Genomic DNA, 21,986 nt, shown 5'->3' with positions numbered 1-21,986 from the left:
ACTTGTATTGAGAATATTTTTTTCATGGGGTATCTTATGTACCATAGCATTATATACTGATAGAGAAATATTTTAACTAGAAGATGTCTTTCCACTGTAAAATAACTTAACACATTTAATCAGAACTTACAAAGTTAAAGTAATATAGGCACTTAGAGGGCAGTAAAAAGGGTTAATTACTTTAGTTTGGGGTTAAGGGTTAACAAGTTGAAAGGCAATAATTGCAGTCCCAATAATTTTGCATTTGCAGGTTAAGATGGGACTACACTGAACTTGACATTACAAAGATTGACGTAAACAGCCAGATCTACCTATTCACATGAATATCCCCATGAGAACAACAGGATCTTTTTTTTTGAATTTACAGAAATAATCAAATGTGAGAATGAGTCTTACTTCAATACCACAAATCACAATGGTTCTCTGAAGGAACACAATACTCCCTGATAATCTAATCTTGCACTGTTATACTCATGTCCAAATACATCTAAAATTTCAAGACTAATCAGAATTAATATTTCTGATATGAAATGGGAACAATTTTTAAGATATATAGATCATATGAAAAATCTGTCATACCACATTACTACAAATACAAGCAAACCAGCCTAGCCTGTTACCTTTATGGGTTATATTTGCTCTGCATTCATCTCCATATAAAGGACACATACAAAGTGTACAGTAAGGCCCTTTCTACACCACTGGGTGAACATTGGACTTCACTGTATGCTTTAAGCCATAACACAGCAGAGTTTACAGAAGACTGTAAACACCCGACCACTGACTCACTGCTATGTCTTTATGTATTGTCACATGTACAACCTCCTTCAATTACATGCTACATTAAAACACTAGTCACATGGCAGGGTTTTATGAGATGGTGTGTGGAGATTCTGGGTGTGACAAGATCCCTAGTAAGTTACTCCAGTCGCAAGGCCACTGCATGGATGGATATTGAAATGGTTGCAACTATTAAAAATAGGATGTTAATGTTATGTTTCATCCCTGATAAGAGTGAGTGAGTGAGAGCAATATTCCAACAATATCACGGCTGGGGACACCAGAAATGGGCTTCACATATTGTTCCCATGTGGGGAGTTGAACCCAGGTCTTCGGTGTGACGAGCACATGCTTTAACTAGTAGGCCACTCCACTGCCTCCCAGCTCAACAGTGAAATGACCTTGCTGTCACACATTGTGCCCATGTGGGGAATCGAACCCAGGTCTCTGGCGTGATGAGCGGACGCTTCAACCACTAGGCTACCACACCACCACCCCACCCCACCCAAATAAGAAACACCATCAGTGTTCAGTGCCTCCATATTAAATGTTCAAAGAAATTTCCATGTATAACAACACAAGGCAACACACGTGCTCCAGGTATATTTCCTGTTGGTATAGCAGTCACCCCTGGCCCCCATTTAATGTCATGTACCCCCAGAATTTATTACCTGGCGTCCCCAGGACACTTACACAGACCAAGGTAAACCCCACTGCAGTAAAGGGGAGAGGTGTTTGACACGAGATTTTTATGACTGTTACCATGAGCGTCCAACTGTTCTCGGTCTCTTAGTGGCTTGGTAACGGACAAATTTGTAGCTTGACATCATGGACGCTATCTTTTACTGTTAATATGTGGACTTGTATAAGAAACAGCATTTCACCAGATTTGAGCTAAGATTGTTGATAATGAATCATACTGACTATTGATGTATAAACTAATGTCACTGCATGTTTCAACAACAGTGTCGTCTACTTGTTTGGTCTCCAGTTTCAACAAGTGAAAAATTTTTATTACACACATCATAAATCTTCATCAAACATGATCACAATCAGTTTACCTGCAGGACAGGTTCCCCTGCAGACCAGGATACACCGAGGAGGTGGTGCAGTGATTAAGTACATGCTAGGCTGGGTGCAGTACACTCAAACCCCTTTCTAAATCGTGATTAGCAAACTCTGTTACCACCTAAACCCATGCTATGTCAGTGTAGGAAGACAGCCCGTCCCAACGTCCGATCGGGTGAATTTTGTGGACGGGTTAAAAAATATCTAGTCCGTCCTCATGTCGGGTCAATTTTAGCAAACCAATGACATATATATAATGATTATAACCTTTTGAATATTTATTGCCGAAGGTGTTTCATTTATATTTGGAGGACAGGCTAGATTTTGGCAGGACTGGTAAAAATTTGACCTGTGGACAGGCTAGATTTTCTACATCTTTCCTACACTGGCTATGTCCAAGATAATGATAACTCTGTGTAGTAGATGAATATCTGCAGTACTGTTCAACTATCAAGCTGCCTCAGAGTGAGTGAGTGAGTGAGTGAGTGAGTGAGTGAGTGAGTGAGTGAGTGAGTGAGTGAATCCTTCTAACTCCCGTCAACATCAGCTTTATTCACAGGAAGCACCAGAACATGGTGACGCAGCATTCCTGAGTCTTACCACCCAATTAGTCTTTAGTCTTCTATCAGAGCAAGCACAGCATTAGTGGGACTTCCCACTGGGTGTTGAATGAGTCAGGCGACTATTACAACTTCATAATACTTTTAACTTGTAACCCTACAAGAATGAAGAGCAGTATGGTACAACACGTTATATAATCTAAGGCTGTCACAGAAAAACATATAGAATAAGGCAGACCCTGAAACAAATATATCTGAAGCAGCAGAATATGTGGAAAGTCTAGATTACCTAAGTTTCTGATAAATAGCAAAGTTTATTTTTTTAATTACATTTAATAAATATATAATAGGAACTTTTGTCTGTATGTTCATTTCAGAGACTAGATGTTAGTCTATGTATCAGGTCTATGTTCCTCTTAAACCTATCTCACTGATTGACATAACATTGGCTGAAAATACTTGCATAATCAAGAAATGGTGTCATAGTCTACATTTGTTCGACTTGATTTGAACTAAAACAGTTTCCCCTGATTGCTGTGTGTGTGTTTATTGGTTGCATCATGCAACACTCCATCTATATGATGGAGCCTGTAAATAATCAAGTCCAGATCAGACGATCCAGTGATGAATATTTTGAGCAACATTATGGAGGTATTTGGACACCCAGTCAACCACTTCACCTGAGCCTGACCCCATTATTACTATATCTAACGTGAGCCTCTTACATAGCCAACTTTTCAACAACGACATTCCTTTCTTTACAGTTCAATATGCATCACATTCAGTCATTACTCTATAATCATTTACACAATTAAACATTAAAACAGATATATACTGAGATGGTAGGCATATGTGCAGGCCTGGCATCATCATCCTGCGAGTATCCATGGAAACACAGTTTATGGGCCATTTGAACTTGGAATAAAATAGCTTTTAAATTGGGTCAGAGTTTTTTAAATCATAATCTTACACTGAACTATCAACAAAAATAAACTGAAATATCTTGTTAACAAGCTAGCCAAATACCTAAAAATCTTTCACAGTGTTGCAAACATTTAGCAAGATATCATCGTTTACAATACTCATAGGATATGTCTAAGCCGTAATATCGCTGGCATGGTAAACTCATGCATATAAATGTTCCCTTGAGATGTCTATATCACTGTTCCATTCCTGTAATGGGGAACTTGTCATATATTGATAGTCAATAGGCAAATACTATTGGTAATGTTTATAACATGATAATCAATTATACACAGCAGAGTGAACTTCTTCCTTGTCACAGATACCAATATGTAAGTAATAAGCCTACATCAATGATACATCCACTGACGGGAACAAACACATAATGTTCGGAGAATTATTGGCACAATCTACACAGACACAGACTATATTTTAAAAGGTGTTGAGTTGCAAGCACTCTTAACTACTAATCATTAAGATTGCTTCATGAGAAATCCACCAGGAAAATAGCATAATGTCAACTCTATTGTCTGTATGTAGTCATTCATATCAGGGCCTGGATTTGCTGGAGAGGTGGTAGATTTTAAGGGTGCTTCATTTCATTTACCTTGCTTTCATCAAATGTTTTTCTCTCTGAAGGAGAATTGTTTTGAGTTTACATCCTCTCACAAATAAACAGTACGTACTGTGAGTAGGGATGTCTCGATGCATAAGTTTCCTGAATCGATACGTATCACAATATCCATGTCACGATTCAATAGGTATCATGATACCTATTTTCACAGCATTATTGCGTAAATTTAGTTACACTTTGAACATTAATATTACATAATTTATAATTGTCCATTAAAAGAACATTTTTTATTCTCAGAGATTAAAAAGTTCTAATTTCCCATCTTTGTGCATGAAAAAATAATTTATAACTCTCCTAACATAAAAAACATGATACAATTGCAAAATGTAAAGGATACATAAACATATTTCAACCGATACTTTCAAAAGTAAATATCGATACAGTTTTGAATGTATCAATAATTGTATCGCCTTAGAAAAAGTATCGATGCATTGATGTGTCGATGTATCGTGGCATCCCTAACTGTGAGTCCCATGAAAGTATGTATGTATAAATAATCAAAACAAATCCATTCTCAAAGGGCACCCCCAGCTTAACTAACTCTGCTGAATTCAATGTCTTGAAGCAATCTTGAAGCTATTTTCAAAGCAAATACAAAGTTCAAATCCTTTTGATATTCAACCAGTCACCGAGTTTTGTTTCAAAGAAAGAAATCACATCTTTGTGTCCAGTCACCATGGCCTACTGTTCTCATACCTAAGACCATCAAACTTTAGGTGAGAACTGTACACTGAATGAAAAAACCCAAGGCCTAGAGTTTCAAAGCTCTCTTAGCGTTAAGATAGTTGTAAGTTAATGTTAATGTACGACACTTATGAGTATCTTAACGCTAAGAGGGCTTCGAAAATCTGGGCCCAGGATATTTGATGAAATGGGTGATTTGAAAAGTAGAAGAGTTACACCTCATATGAATCTCATTGTCACTGATGTACATTTGAACATTTCAAACATATCTTTCAGTGGCATTTAGAAGTTGTTACCAAATACCATGCAGCTGTGGTGATCAATATATTGGCGAGACTCTCAGGCCCATCAACACCCGTGTTGCTGAACACAAGTCATCAGTATGTAAACAAAATGATAAGTCGGCTATTTTGGAGCACATGGCAAATAATCCAAATCTTGTAATAATGTGGAATGACATCAGGGTGCTTTCAAGCAATAACAACAACTGGCATCGGAGGAAACTACAGGAGGCTGTGGAAATAAGAAGACCTAAACTGGGAATGAATCGTGATCAAGGTGTCTACGTGCCAAGCATGTGGAACCTCTTGATTAACTTTTGATGAACTTTTGATAAATGTGAAGCCTATTATCTATTCATTTTGAAAAGCCTACTATCAAGTAAAATTGTGTAATTAGTAATTATTGTGTAATTAGCAATCATTGTGTATTAACAATTCAAGTTTCAAGTCTATTATCTAGCATGAATTAATCATCATTATATAATTAACACTTCAAGTTTTCAGCTTCACTTATACTGTACTCTTCCCTGTGGATTGTGATGTCACATGCATTGTGACATCATAACGCAGCTATGACATCGTGTCAACTGTCACTTCACCTGATGAAGGGATCTGTAATGATCCCCGAAACGTTCTGTGGGAAAGATTAAAGAAGCTTAAATCCATAAAATGTCTTGGTCATTTCAAATATAGCTGCAAAAATATATGGCAATGGTTTGATTCACTGAATGAATGATGATGTATATTTGGCAAAATAATATCAGGAAATACAACATCAGGTTCAGTGTCATTTCACAATCTTTACAGTACTGGTTAACAGTCATATGTTGATTCAGTACATGCTTTCATCATACATCCAGTCCAGTCCTCTGAATACACCATTCATCACATCATGGCTTCCGTCGATTGTGGAAACCAAGTTTTTCAAAGTATTTTGAGAATTGATTCAGATCTTTGGAATTGTCTCTGACGTCCAGGGTTGATTTGAGTTATTAGCAGCTGTGAGGAAAACTTTATCACTTGGCACAAAAAATGTCATATGATACCCTTTATGACATGAGTAGGCGTTACACAATGCCGAGAAGGTATGCTTAGTCCCTACGTGGGCTCAACAGTTAGTGAGTTGCTATGGGCTTCACAAAGAGTGTGAAGCGGGGAATCGACCATCTTCCGGGTCTGTCCTACCATGTGTTCTCCCGCTGTGTCTGTCCACTCTGTGTACCCCTCTTGTCAAAGTCTTATCTTTTATCTAGCTTGGTCAGTCAGTTTGGGGTAACCATAAACTTAGCCTAACTGCATATCATTTATGTAGATTTAGCTTGGACTTGTTGGCACTCAGAGTCAAGTGTAACACACCAGGAATACTGAATTGACAGACTAACAGAAACTCTAGTGGCTGTCTTGTGGTCTGTGGGTCGTCCATGATGAAGATTAATCCTGGAAACACCTTCACCTTTCTTGCACAAGATGTTCCAGGAATAAGGAAACGTATTGTCCAAGAAAATTCTCCTGCAATCAGGTTTCTGCTGTATTTCGTTCCAGTAGACAGTTCCTCATGAAAAACAGAACCTGAGTTGACATAATTAGAACACTTGGCACTCATGGGAACTGTTCATCCCAAATTACACTGCATTGTAGATACTCATGATAGGTCCAAACTGATTCAATAATCCTATCTTTCACACAACCTTTATGACTAGTCATCACCACCCAGTATAATTTGATCATCTCTGATGAATATGGCTGTAATCTCATCACCAGCGAGTGGCGTTTGAGTACATAAGTTCACTTGGCAGCAGTTCTGGAGGTAGTTTCACCATAGCACTTTCTCAATGCACCAAACTCTTCAACAGTTGACTCACGTCAAATATCTGTACACGTTACATCAGCATTTGACTGAAACAAGAAACCAGCATTTAATCTCACTTAAAAATAGTACTACATGAATTCATTTTATATATCTCTGGAGGTACTGCAGAAACTTAGAACCTGAATATACTGTGGAATTGTAAAATAAAATTTGCTTTAAAGTACACTTATAATTTCAGTGCTTGCCTTGACAAAGGTGGTGAAAAGCTCTGTTGTGTCTCTTAGAAGCCAGGGCTGTTTCACAAAGCTAGGATTTGTAGCGCTACGACTGTTGTACCTCCTGTACTGTAACATAGCATTATGATAGTTGTGCTACGATGGCTTTGTGAAACAGGGCCCAGGGTCAGACACGAGGGTCATGGGTTAAAGTCAAAGACTCACCCTGATCCAGATCCGTGGGTCCCTACTCATACTTGTTGGTTTCACCCATGTTGCAACAAGAGGCATTACTTTGAAATTCTACTCTCATTGTGCTGACACACTGCCATAAGACTAAATACTGCTCAGTGTGGTGTTAAACTCAGCTCACTCACTCACTCATCCTCACCTTAAAGTCCAGGTAGTCATGGGGAACGTGAAGGACTGAGTTGCAATACTTGATTCTCATGTAACCTTTCTGCTGTGAAACACCAATGACCGTCACCTCTTGACCTTTCATGAGCGTCAGACCTTGTGAATCACCTGTAAAATTAGTCCATATGGATGTGTTAATTTTGTTTCAGGGCATATTGCCATTGGGTCCAAAATGTTTGGATCAAGTCATATAAACAACAGTTTCTTTGTCTGTTACCACAGACCTTTGAATAACAACCTATTGGTAAATCACTGCTGAACTTACACACAGGGGCATATTGACCAGTGTTCGAAATAAGTGCCTTTAGGCCATGAATACTTTCATTTCTGTCTGGCCCACAAAAATATATTTTAGTAAGCCTGGCAGATGTGTACAATGATACACCATTAACCTGGTCTGATATTATGACATCAACAAACATGGGGACCTTTCCTGCTCTGTGGACTGAATATGTTCCTTCCTGTACATACAGAATCATGTACTGACCTGCAAAGTTATGTTTCATGATGCGGTAGTGAGGGAACTCCATCCTCATCCCCTCGTACACCAGGTAGTTCCGCCTCGATGGCATCGGCGGTCTGGAATCCTGGGAAAACAGCATTGGTACATCAGAAACTTTCTGAGACATACAACCCACCTAAAACTTAATTGAGCAAATATTGGCATGCTCAAACATATTTTCAAAATTAAATCACAAATAGTATCACTGAAGAAACATTATTTAAAGGTAACTAAAAACGTCCCTTGTCTTAAATATGATTGTGATACTGATAATATGTAGAGTAAAAGGAGACCTGTTTTATTCTCACTTGAAAATTAAAGCATGACTTTGTCAAAAAGTTGCAGACCTACCACAGCCAATTCATCTGTTATTTCACATTTTGGATGTTTTCTGAACTACTACAGTGCACTCTGTCTAATTCGGACCGGCTTGGGACCGACTAAAAAGTCAGAATTAGACATCAGTCCGAGGTACACAGATTTTAATGATTTTAATGGAGTTATCTCCCTTTGACAAGCATACGATTGTGCATGAAACACATATTACATGAATGCATATGAAGACGAAACACTGACAAAGTACATGTACACTTGTTTATTACATACTTACATATAAAAGCTTCAGTTTGTGAAGAAATCAGTCATCAAAGACTGTGACTGACTTTTAAGTGAGTGTTTTAGAATCATAGTTTATGTTTATTTAATATAGTGTTAATCGCATCAAAGGTAAATAAGCGTTCACCACAAGACCAAGCGGACTTCCTGCTAAGTAAATAAGACAAAATACACAAACCAATCAACGGATAGTTTATTCAAGCTTTATTGGCCAAGTGGACTTCCTGCTCAGTCCAAATTATAAAGCAATGTTTTTACTCGTAATTACCTTATCGGGCCGACACTTTGGTTCGAAATCCCAAATAATGAGAGTCCGAGATACAGAACTTTTTCATTATGACAACAAAGAAGGATTACTTCGGGACCGTAAGTTCAGTGCTGTTTATACAGCAATCCGAGAAAGACAGAGTCCGAGTTTGACAGAGTGCACTGTATATGTAAATACTGTGTTTGATGTTTAAGTACTGTCCTCACCTGGTTGATAGAATACATGGAACATATTTGTTGCAGGACCCATTCATCCACCTTCTCCACCTGTCTCTGCTTCGACCTTGACACCTGATGGTCCATCTTTCTACTATGATGATCTACATTGTGCCGGTGGTGACTGATCCCCTGTTGATCAATACCATGATCCGCCTTGTGGTGCTGGTGATTTGTCTTGTTACTCTGTGGAGCTCCTCTGTGTGGGAGGGAGTGATCTCCCCTAGAAGGCTGGGAGTGGTCTCCCCTGGAAGGCTGGGAGTGATCTCCCTTATGTAGATGGGTGTGATGACCATTGTGTGGTTGGGAGTGAACTCCCCTGTGTGTCCTGGAGAGATGTTGGGAGTGATCTCCCCTGTGTGGTCTGTATTCTTCCTCCAGCAGGTTTCGTGTGCTGCTGGCACTGGAGGAGGAATGAGAGGATCTGGAGGAAGAAGAAGGGATGTCATGGACGATACTTTGACCCACTTGATTGGAGACTCATCTACTACCTGTACTGCACATCTATTTTCACATCATTCAACCAAGACACAACAGAGTCACGAGATCTGTCGTGTGATTTATCATTATTACATATAGCATCATTATGAAATCATCAACCATGGCACCAGTCAAGTCAAAATGGGAATGGCATACCTGTGTCTCAACCTTTTCTCTGATGATTTCCGTGTTCTTAGCCGAGCTCTTACTTCAGGCCACAACCCTCTCACTTTTGACCCTCGCCAGCATGCCTGTATTTTAGCAGCAGCGTCGTGTAGTCTCTCCTGGCGCATGCCCTCAAGACTCTGACGAGTGCCCTCACTGGAATAAAGTAAATGATATGTCTTTATACAGTCAAATTTAAACCTATGAAGGTACACTATCTGAAAAAAGTAACTGTTTTTCATACAAAGTAGTGATAATGTTATATTATTGATAATAACACCATCATATTTGGTCATTCCTCTGATCAATGTTATATCATAACAAACTCATTGACCCAACCTACAGTTGGTACAAGAAGCCAGAAGGAGATCCCCTCAGAGATGAGAGTTGGTTAACAGTGTCAGCACCAGATGATTGACACATTTATTATTTCTCGTATTATTGTGTGTGGTATCGATGGTACCTGTAGAACAGATGCTTCTTGCCGAGGGTCCATTGTGTACTGACGTAGGGAAGCCGGCCGTCGTCCATGGCCCTGAGGAAGCTGGTCAGGATGATCTGGACACATTGCAAAGAATTCATGAACAATTCTAACAATACTAACTTCATCAAAAATCATAATTAAATAACATAATAAATGAAGAAAGCTGAAATGCTTGTGACCAGTGATGTCTACAGTTTATTGTGGAGTACCCTGGTTGTCCTACCCGACACTCCTCCTGGGGACTCTGCAGCTGGAACTGGGCAGACTGAGGCAGGAACAGGCCATATCGGACATTAAACCCCTTGTACCGCATCCTGTGGGGCATGCCTGGAAGTGACAACAAAGTAGAGCTATTTCACAAAGCAAACAAGAAAAAATTGTGTCCAGGGACACGGATGCCCCCTCTGCTGTAGGAAGAGTTCCCTACACTGAGTGTGCTCTGGTGATTAATTTCTACTAAATAAATATCATGGTTGATTATTAAAATAAATAGGAACAGGATGAATAGAACCAAATTCAACTAAGTTCAAACATCTGTAGAAGTGACAAAATTAAGAAATTGGATGAACAAGGTATGAGATGCACACCTTTAGAGTCCAAATAAAACACAAGTAGAAGCTCAATCAATTCTGTTGAGCAGCTTTTGTGGAGAAGTGGATAGACTTCATCCCCTATAACACTATATTCAGAGAGAAAGTCAACAAAATTTATGCAAGTTCAAACGGCATTAAAATTGGAAAAAAATAAAATCAAAAATCAAAATATGAGATGCACCCCTTTAGAGTCCCTATAAAGCACATGTGTAATCTAAATGAATTCCATCAAGTAGTTTTTGAGGAGAAGTGGTTTACGTACAGCCCGACGTTTTGATGGAACGAACAGGCAGAATAGAACAAAATTCAACTAAGTTCAAACATCTGTAAAAGTGACAAAGTTAAGAAATTGCATAAAAAATTATGAAATGCACACCTTTAGAGTCCCTACGAAAGACATGTAGAAGTTCATTCAATTCTGTTTAGCAGTTTTTGTGGAGAAGTTGATAGACTTCATCCCTATTACACTATCATCATAGAGAAATTCAGCAAAATGTACCTAAGTTCAAATGTCTCTAAACTTACAAAAAAACAATAAAATACAAAAACAAAATATGAGATGCACACCATTAGAGTCCCAAGAAAGACCATGTATAAGTTAATTGAATTCAACAGAGCGTTTATTGTGGAGAAGTGGATAGAGTACATTCCCTGTTTCGTACGGACGGACGGACGGACATGGAGGGTAACCCTATATATATGGCGGGGGCATACAAACTACTGTTTCTTATCTCTAAATGTGATAATGTTAGCCTTACTGATGATTCTGGGGAGTTGATGTTCATATTTGGACTAAGCAAACGAATGGTTGATAGTGTAAGCATTGATCCACACTGTGGTGGTATGACCAGACAATCCAGTGAGTGACATCATGGCACTGATCCACTCTGTGGTGGTATGACCAGACAATCCAGTGATTGACATCATGAGCATCGATCCACTCTGTGGTGGTATGACCAGACAATCCAGTAAATGACATCATGAGCATCGATCCACACTGTGGTGGTATGACCAGACAATCCAGTGACTGACATCAAGAGCATTGATCCACACTGTGGTGGTATGACCAGACAATCCAGAGACTGACATCATGAGCACTGATCCACTCTGTGGTGGTATGACCAGAAAATCCAGTGACTGACATCATGAGCATCGATCCACACTGTGGTGGTATGACCAGACAATCCAGAGACTGACATCATGAGCACTGATCCACACTGTGGTGGTATGACCAGACAATCCAGTGATTAACATCATGAGCATTGATCCACACTGTGGTGGTATGACCAGACAATCCAGAGACTGACATCATGAGCACTGATCCACACTGTGGTAGTATGACCAGACAATCCAGAGACTGACATCATGAGCACTGATCCACACTGTGCTAGTATGACCAGAAAATCCAGTGACTGACATCATGAGCATCGATCCACACTGTGGTGGTATGACCAGACAATCCAGTGACTGACATCATGAGCATCGATCCACACTGTGGTGGTATGACCAGACAATCCAGTGATTAACATCATGAGCATTGATCCACACTGTGGTGGTATGACCAGATAATCCAGTGACTAACATCATGAGCACTGATCCACACTGTGGTAGTATGACCAGACAATCCAGTGATTAACATCATGAGCATTGATCCACTCTGTGGTGGTATGACCAGACAATCCAGAGACTGACATCATGAGCACTGATCCACTCTGTGGTGGTATGACCAGATAATCCAGTGATTAACATCATGAGCACTGATCCACACTGTGGTAGTATGACCAGACAATCCAGTGATTAACATCATGAGCATTGATCCACACTGTGGTGGTATGACCAGACAATCCAGTGATTAACATCATGAGCATTGATCCACACTGTGGTGGTATGACCAGACAATCCAGAGACTGACATCATGAGCACTGATCCACTCTGTGGTGGTATGACCAGACAATCCAGAGACTGACATCATGAGCATTGATCCACTCTGTGGTGGTATGACCAGACAATCCAGTGATTAACATCATGAGCACAGATCCACTCTGTGGTGGTATGACCAGACAATCCAGTGACTGACATCACAAGTATTGATATACTCGGCAGGGGTTTTAGAAAATATCACAGTCTGCGAACCATGTTATTTTCCCTTCTGCCCAGCTCTTACTGCCATGCCTTGGCTACTGGTGAGAGTTTTCAATGTAAATACATATGCTTGTTCCTATACAAAATACCTTTTCAGAGACTTTGAATCTGTTTATAAAAAGTACTTACCTCCTGCCATGAGCCTGACAGTCTCCAGGATCTGCAGGGACCGGATCTGCTGTATGACAGTCTCTGGACAGAAAGAGTCCATCTCACCATGATCATTACTCTGTGCAGAAACAAACAATTCTGGCTGAGTGAACATTGCATAACCCACAATATTACATCACAAATAATCAATGTCTTGAGCAAATGAACTAATGGCTGATAGCATGAGCACAAATCCATAACACTGGGGCACATTGACACAAACATTATAACTGATCCTCACGCCAGTCAGCTCATATAAGTCGGAATATCCAGTGTATTAGTTTATTGAGGTTTAAAACTGAAAGTATGTATGTTGCAACATAAATTTTATGATCTTACTCTGACACATCTGATGAAGTGTGGCTTGGCATTTACAACTGACTGCAGCAGGTTGTCCAGCCTCAGTTGGAAGTCGTGGCACAGTGACCCGCGACACTCTTCATCCCTGTTGGGAGATGGAGACAATGTGTCAAGACACATGTTATACTATATCATCATACTGTACAGTCATTCAATATACTCAACAAAATTCTGTTTGGTTTGAAAGTTATTACTCAGATGTTGCAAAATTTGATTATTTTTTTCAGTTATATCCTTAAACAAATGCAGTTTCATGTTCTCTAAAAATAATTCTTGCAGTTCCTGAGAACCAATTTCAGATGTTCTCTTATACAAAAAACATTGTACCATGAATTCTCAAGAAGTACACAGAGAATATTAGATGTCTATTCTCTCTGCATAGCAATAGTAGTACTGTTTACAAATCTTGATAATCCAGAAAAAAACACTATGTCAGGGTACGAAACTCCCAAAATGTTCAGCCAGACCACAGGGCTGGTTAGATGTAAAACTTGCCAGCCCTGACCAAAACTTACCTGTCCACAAAATGTTTGAGAATCTGGCAGTCCGTGTTGAAATAACCCGTCCTGGACGGTCGGGCAGACAGGTATTTCGAATGTTGACTATGTATATACACTGTTTGTATAATCTTTTTGAAATCTTGCAATTCATGATCCAGAAACACTTTACATAAAAACTCACCACATGAGTGTCTCATATACACAAAGCAACAGAGTTCTGAACACAGCTAACCAATGGTTACTTACTGTTTTCCTGTATCATGGTGGTTGGTGGGTAGAATCCTGTACTTGGTCCCTCGTGGGCCCTGACCATTATCTGGGAGAGAGTTACAGAGTGAGTGAGTGAGTTTAGTTTACGCAGCTTTTAGCAATATTCCAGCAATATCATGGCCGGGGACACCAGTAAAGGGCTTCACATATTGTGTCCAAATGGGGAATCAAACCTGGGTCTTCAGCGGGATGAGCCAACGCTAACCACTAGGCTACCCTACTGCCCCTTATCTGGGAGAGAACAAGCAGTACTTATTTTAAAACATCATTCAACAATGTATTTATCTTCATTTGTGAGTTGTTATATTAGTTTATTTTTGTGAGATAAAGAAATTACATATGCTGGCCTGAATGCTTCACTTACTCCTACCAAACATTCAGAAGCCTTGACACTCACTGGCTGGTTAAAACGTCTGCCTGAAGTAACTCATATATATATAGGTGTTGTCAAATCTTTATGCCGAGGTACTGAGGTGATTTTTTAATAAACTTGACTATCACTCAACAACCTCGTGAGTAGGTCCATATTAGAGTTATCCCCCCTTATTCCCCCATTCCTCAACCTACAGTATGTATACTCACCACTCATGGTTTTGACTTCATGTGCGAAGAGATGGGAGGCAAAACCAAAATTACAGTTTTGCTTGGAGAAAATACTGATGATGTCATCAGGAATCTGATCCTGATTGGTGGAGAGGAAGTTGCTGGCGTCATAAACAACACGGCCTGAGAAATGGCGGATGCCAAACAACCGCTCAACCTTTGGTAATGGCTCAAAGAAACTGAAAATTCAAAAATGAAACAAATGAAGATCAAACATGTTTTGTTGTTGATTTCCTAACTCAGCAACATTACAGTTCTATGACAAGAGGCCTCGAAATAATAATAAAGTCAAGACCAGACGAACCAGTGAACAGTTGTTATAAAATATGAGATCAAACCACAGGTTCATGGCAATCTAATGAAATGATTTTGCTGTTTCATGCTTACTAATTGTTGATCCTGTGCCTTGCTTTAATCTCCTGGACAAACGCCTCGACTGTTTTCTTGGGTTGAGCAGTCAGAGTATCCAGGATACTCACAATACCATTTGTCTGCAACAAATTGGGTCATGCATCTGTCATACTTGTTTAAATGCTGATCTGTATTCAATATTATTAGTCTCAGAACTCTGTACACAGAGCTCTAGAATAGCTGTGTGTTTGTGTAAAACATGCTAAAATGAGTACATTCAATATATACTCAGCTCCAAAAGAAATGCAAATCACACAAAACTGATAATAGTTTTGAATAAAGAGATTGATGTTTGCTTATGAAAATATGCTAAAAACAATGTGAGTCTTTAAAGTGAACACAAATGATCTTTATTCATAACTAGATGTGTTCTGTGATAATGTCAATATGACATCATCAGATTGAGCCATTTGGTAACGTCACTTAAGAGCCATGGGAAATGACATTTCAGTATCGAGTATTGGCTTCAGTCACCTTGATTCATATCTTATCTAATTTCAAACATTGTAATATTCATGTGTACATAATATATTATCAATAATATGATAATATACATCAAACAGAGTGATACTGAAAAACTGAAAAAAAATAAAAATCTAATGCCTCTTAATCAAACTTGCTTGGTCTTTCAGGTTACTCAAAACATTTTCCTCCTTGAAGACAATTATTTAAGATTGAAACTAAAAATATGACCAAGAACGAATACAAACTCTGAACCAGGTGAGTTAATGCAAATCCCCCATGACTGACAGGTAACCCAGGGCAGAGGGCAGCCCTTTCTACTGTGGCACAAAGCGAGTCATTGATGTGCACCTTGAAGGGTCTACTGTGCTATTGATTATTCACTCAAGTTAAGAGTCAGGTAAATATTAAAATAGAAAATATTATTTACCAAACGTGATGTACTTGTACTCTTATACTAGTTAAACAGTAACTGATCCATCAAACACACACACACACTAACAGTTTTAGTTGGTTGGTTGGCTGGTTTGTTTGTTTGTTTAACACCGCACTCAGCAATATTCCAGCTTTATGGCAGCGGTCTGTAAATATTTGAGTCTGGACCAGACAATCTGGTGATCAACAGCATGAGCAAAAATATCGACACAATTGGGACTTGGATGACAGGTGTCAACCAAGTCAGCAAGTCTGACACCCGATCCCGTTAGTCGCCTCTTAGGACAAGCACAGTCGCCTTTTGTGGCAAGCATGGGTTGCTGAAGACCTATTCTACCCCGGATCTTCACGGGTCACCTCCTACAGTCTCACCTGTGACGACAGCAGCTCTATGACAGGCATGTTGTTGAAGTGTACAATGTCTATCTCCGGGTGAATACCCTCATCGTGGAGGGCTTCCATGGGGCTGCGGAACATGTGGCTGTTGTAGAAGTTCTGCATGGCCTCAGCACACAGGTTCACACACAGCTGCTCCAGCTGATTCACCTGAGATGAGATGAAACAGCAGGGTGCTTTACATAGGCAACATAGGTGACAACTTAAGTACTTCCTTATTGTTACTCCCCAACCTCTGAAATGTCACTAAACAGATCATATTATGATTACATATCATGATCTGTGTGTGATAACTGAAGTTTTCATTGTTACCAATCTCTGAAATGACACTCACATATTATGATGTGTGTGTGATTAATTGAAGTATATGAGCATTACATATGCCACAGATTAAAATCTCAAAAACACAAATGATCAAAACCATTAACCAAAATGAAAAGTCAAAATATGTTGCAATGTTGAGTGCATTTCTTGCTACGATTAGGGACTTGTTACTTGTACGTTATATAAAAGTGTTTGACATATATACTGCTTATAAAAAGAGACAGACTTTGTTAAACTCTTGTTTTATTTCATGTTTCCAATATATTTTGATTGTATATATATGTCATATGTGTATGGGCCTGTGGCCTTCATGCATGCATACAAAAGATCTTTGACTGCTGGAAACCTAAGATCATGGGTTAAATCCCAGACCTCTAGGTTTGTTGGCACCATACCCATACTTGAGGATTTCAATTAAGTAGCCAATGGTTAACATCTACATCACTTAATGCTTTCCTCCCACATCAAGACTAAAATACTGTTTTAAGGGATTTTTATCACATACTTAAATGGATTAATTTACTCACCTCTGCTAGCTCAAAGCCAAAAAGGTCCACGATACCCACAAAACCATCAGAGAACTTTCGTCCATGTTGGATTGTGGAGGAGGAATCTCCAGGGTTGGTGGTAAGGATGTCGGGACGATGGCCTATCAATTAACCAGATCAGATGTGAATGCAGAGAAATGCAGTTTTTGTTCCTATGCCACAATGTGTTCTTCATGCCATGAGTTGAGGTTAACATAAATCTTTAAAGGTCACATGCAACCAAAAAATCAAACATAATTAAAACACAATTATCACTTATTCATGACATATAATATACATTGCTGGTTACGAAAAAATATATAAACAAAATTATAAGAGTACAAATGCAAATCGAAAGTGCAAAATTGTGTACTTGGGTTTACTTCCCAAGAAACGAAGCAGCCGGGATACCGAACCCAGTCAGAGCGGGTGGGTGAGCACTCAAGTGTAACGGCTGGTTCATTTGCAGATGCCTTGACGGCTAATTGTGTGTATATATATAGAGAGATGTTGGGTTTTGTAAATACATGCTCATTTTTTTTGTATAACATTTTGCAATCAACAGACATCATAACATGTCATGTGTTCAAGTATCACACCTGCCTGTCTGTGTAATTACATAATGTGACAGAGACCGAACTCGGGCCATAAATCAATGCATTTTGTTTATGGTGTATAGCCTGATTGGTGTTAAGTTCAATTTGCATTCGGTCAGTGATAGCAGCTGTGTATTGAATATTGTCATTAGCAGACAGGCAGGCAGACACACAGGTGTCAATAAAACAAGACATTGAGTTTTTTCTGTGACAACGACATATCTATATAATAATAATAATAATAATAAGTCCATTTGTATAGCGCCCTATATCCAATCACCAAGTGGTTGCTCATGGCGCTAACTATATACATATTTACAATAGGAGTTCATTTAGAAGTCATAGTGCTTCTTGAACAGGAAAGTTTTTAGGTTAGACTGGAAGCTGGCTATTGAGGGGGATTCTTTGAGAGACACGTGCAGATTGTTCAAGAGGATGGCTGACAAGTAGGAAAAACGTCGCTGTCCATATGTCTCCAGACGTGCATTTGGGATGATGAGCAGCGACTGATTGGCTGATCTCAGAGTCCTGGTTGGAACATACTCCCTTACAAGACTAGAGAGATAGGATGGAGCTGCATTGTTAAGACATCTGTAAGTCATGCTAAGTATTTTGTATTCTATCCTAGCTGGGAGTGGTAACCAGTGCAGACGCATGAGGATTGGGGAGATGTGGCTGTGCTTGGTGGTTCTACAGATCAATCTGGCAGCTGCATTTTGGACTTTTTGCAACCTGGAGAGCAGGTCTTTGTTCATGTTCCCAAGCAGACTATTACAGTAGTCCAAGCGGGACACCACCATAGATCTTACAAGATGGTGTGTTGCATCAGTTGTTAATAGCTGGCGTATGCTGGAGATACGTAGCATAGCATATCAGAGTAAGAAATTCTGTCAACGCTAAATAATGACATTGCTTTTAAGTATCGAACTGAGAAAGTGTCTCGGTAAGAAGAACGTGTGGTGAAATAGACAAATGAAATTATATAAACAGTTAATTTACTGTCATAACATATAAAAAGCTCGCGCCTGTGAGATATCAACAAAACATTAGAAAAATAGAACACACCAAAGCCTTCACCGAGTATTCACCAGACAACCCGCTTCCAAGCTGCGTGAACCTATTTACTTGCGCACATGCTATGAGCGCAGCCCAGCTGTTGAAACCCGTATTCCCCAGAAAAGTCTGGGGAAAATTAGTGAAACGTTTGAACTCCGATTTCGCGCTTTTTTTTTCATCGCGTTATTTTTCAACTTTATAAGTTGAATTTGCATTTTTGACGATTTGTTTCGGTATGTCCATACCGGTATGTCCATACCGAAAGGTATCAGAATCTGCAAAGTTGTGTTTTACGTTGCATGTGACCTTTAAATAAGCACCTATGCTAAGTAGTACTGTATAAAATACTGTTTCATGAGGCTGTAAAAGAAGCTCACTTACTCACTCACACGAACTAGGACATATACCCAAAATGATAAGTATGGTATTTCCTGTACTTCTTTCATATTATAAATGTAGTGTGTGAGTGAGTGAGTTTAGTTTTATGCCGAACTCAGCAATATTCCAGCTATATGGCAGCAGTCTGTAAATAATCGAGTCTGGACCAGACAGCATGAGCATCGATCTACACAACTGGGATACGATGACATGTCTCAACCAAACCAGCGAGCCTGACCACCTGATCCCAGATAATTAGTTGCCTCTTACGACAAGCATGGGTTACTGTTATCAAAGATGCAAAAACAAACAATCTGGACACATAATCAAGCTGCATCCAAGTCTGTTTTGTTTGTTTGCTATGTAACACAACATTCAGCAATAGTCCAGCTATATGGTGGCAGTCTGTAAATAATCGAGTCTGGACTAAACAATCCAGTGATCAACATCATGAGCATCATGACAATTTACGCAATTGGGATATGACGACATGTGTCAACAAAGTCAGCTAGTCTGACTGCATGATCCCGTTAGTCATCTCTTATGACAAGCATGAGTTGCTGAAGACCTATTCTAACCTGGATCTTCACAGGTACCACTTACTATACTGAGCACTACTGCGACTTCCCTTGGACTCGAGGCTCTCCATGCTCTGGGCAAGATTGGAAGCCTGACGACGCATACTGTTGACTCGCTTCATCACCGTGGATACGGTACGGTAATACAGGGCCCTTGCCAAGGCATCTCGAGTTGAGTTAGCCTGCACGTACAAAAGTACATGCTTATGATGAGACCATTCAAACAATTGGTTGAATTTACATACTCATATGACACTGAAAAGGAGATTTTAGGACATAAATTGTCATTTCAAATTTGAATTTCTGGTATGCAGGATGCATCCTGCTGTTTCCAAACTCGGTCAATTGGCGTTACTGATTTCAGTGATCCAACACCTATCAGAACAAGGGCCAACAATAAACAAGTTTATGATCTCCATACAGTTTATGAGCACCCCAAGAAAACGTTGTCCCATGATCATGCTCACTCAACGTTACTTGTGTGAAATTTGGCATACTTAATTTTTATATTTGCGAAAGTAATGACAACTGCTCATATCCCATGGCCGCTTTGTATCCAGTTGGCATGCTATGGCATATATACTTCATAACTTGTATCCCATTGGTATGCTATGGCATATATACTTCATAACTTGTATCCCATTGGTATGCTTCATAACTTGTATCCCATTGGTATGCTATGGCATATATACTTCATAACTTGTATCCCATTGGTATGCTATGGCATATATACTTCATAACTTGTATCCCATTGGTATGCTGTGGCATATATACTTCATAACTTGTATCCCATTGGTATGCTGTGGCATATATACTTCATATAACTTCATAACTTGTATCCCATTGGTATGCTGTGGCATATATACTTCATAACTTGTATCCCATTGGTATGCTGTGGCATATATACTTCATAACTTGTATCCCATTGGCATGCTGTGGCATATATACTTCATAACTTGTATCCCATTGGCATGCTGTGGCATATATACTTCATAACTTGTATCCCATTGGCATGCTGTGGCATATATACTTCATAACTTGTATCCCATTGGCATGCTGTGGCATATATACTTCATAACTTGTATCCCATTGGCATGCTGTGGCATATATACTTCATAACTTGTATCCCATTGGCATGCTGTGGCATATATACTTCATAACTTGTATCCCATTGGCATGCTGTGGCATATATACTTCATAACTTGTATCCCATTGGCATGCTATGGCATATATACTTCATAACTTGTATCCCATTGGCATGCTGTGGCATATATACTTCATAACTTGTATCCCATTGGCATGCTGTGGCATATATACTTCATAACTTGTATCCCATTGGCATGCTGTGGCATATATACTTCATAACTTGTATCCCATTGGTATGCTATGGCATATATACTTCATAACTTGTATAATGCTATGGCATATATACTTCATAACTTGTATCCCATTGGTATGCTATGGCATATATACTTCATAACTTGTATCCCATTGGTATGCTATGGCATATATACTTCATAACTTGTATCCCATTGGTATGCTATGGCATATATACTTCATAACTTGTATCCCATTGGTATGCTATGGCATATATATATATACTTCATAACTTGTATCCCATTGGCATGCTATGGCATATATACTTCATAACTTGTATCCCATTGGTATGCTATGGCATATATACTTCATAACTTGTATCCCATTGGTATGCTATGGCATATATACTTCATAACTTGTATCCCATTGGCATGCTATGGCATATATACTTCATAACTTGTATCCCATTGGTATGCTATGGCATATATACTTCATAACTTGTATCCCATTGGTATGCTATGGCATATATACTTCATAACTTGTATCCCATTGGCATGCTATGGCATATATACTTCATAACTTGTATCCCATTGTATGCTATGGCATATACTTCATAACTTGTATCCCATTGGTATGCTATGGCATATATACTTCATAACTTGTATCCCATTGGCATGCTATGGCATATATACTTCATAACTTGTATCCCATTGGTACTATGGCATATATACTTCATAACTTGTATCC

At 39.2% G+C, this 21,986-nt stretch overlaps 1 protein-coding gene across 1 annotated transcript in view; it reads right to left on the bottom strand.

Annotated features, from left to right (window-relative positions):
• Positions 1-5,685: 5,685 nt before the first annotated feature.
• LOC124289370 (unconventional myosin-IXb-like) overlaps positions 5,686-21,986 on the bottom strand; it is a 36,025-nt gene continuing 19,724 nt past the window's right edge. Inside the window, exons 11-25 of the mRNA XM_046725988.1 lie at positions 19,948-20,104; positions 17,315-17,436; positions 16,440-16,613; positions 15,147-15,250; positions 14,739-14,938; positions 14,133-14,202; positions 13,366-13,471; positions 13,006-13,105; positions 10,365-10,468; positions 10,121-10,215; positions 9,649-9,813; positions 9,004-9,436; positions 7,900-7,999; positions 7,387-7,520; positions 5,686-6,866 (exon numbers count right to left, since the gene is read on the bottom strand). Of these exons, the coding sequence (XP_046581944.1) occupies positions 6,834-6,866; positions 7,387-7,520; positions 7,900-7,999; positions 9,004-9,436; positions 9,649-9,813; positions 10,121-10,215; positions 10,365-10,468; positions 13,006-13,105; positions 13,366-13,471; positions 14,133-14,202; positions 14,739-14,938; positions 15,147-15,250; positions 16,440-16,613; positions 17,315-17,436; positions 19,948-20,104 (2,097 nt within the window). The 3' untranslated portion in view covers positions 5,686-6,833. The remainder of the gene's footprint in view (positions 6,867-7,386; positions 7,521-7,899; positions 8,000-9,003; positions 9,437-9,648; positions 9,814-10,120; positions 10,216-10,364; positions 10,469-13,005; positions 13,106-13,365; positions 13,472-14,132; positions 14,203-14,738; positions 14,939-15,146; positions 15,251-16,439; positions 16,614-17,314; positions 17,437-19,947; positions 20,105-21,986) is intronic.

Source organism: Haliotis rubra, unplaced genomic scaffold (assembly GCF_003918875.1).
Source record: "Haliotis rubra isolate DU_JTF1 unplaced genomic scaffold, ASM391887v1 Scf44, whole genome shotgun sequence".
NCBI lineage: Eukaryota > Metazoa > Mollusca > Gastropoda > Lepetellida > Haliotidae > Haliotis > Haliotis rubra.
Note: the sequence above shows the minus strand (reverse complement) of the source record. Positions and strands in the feature narration are given on the sequence as shown.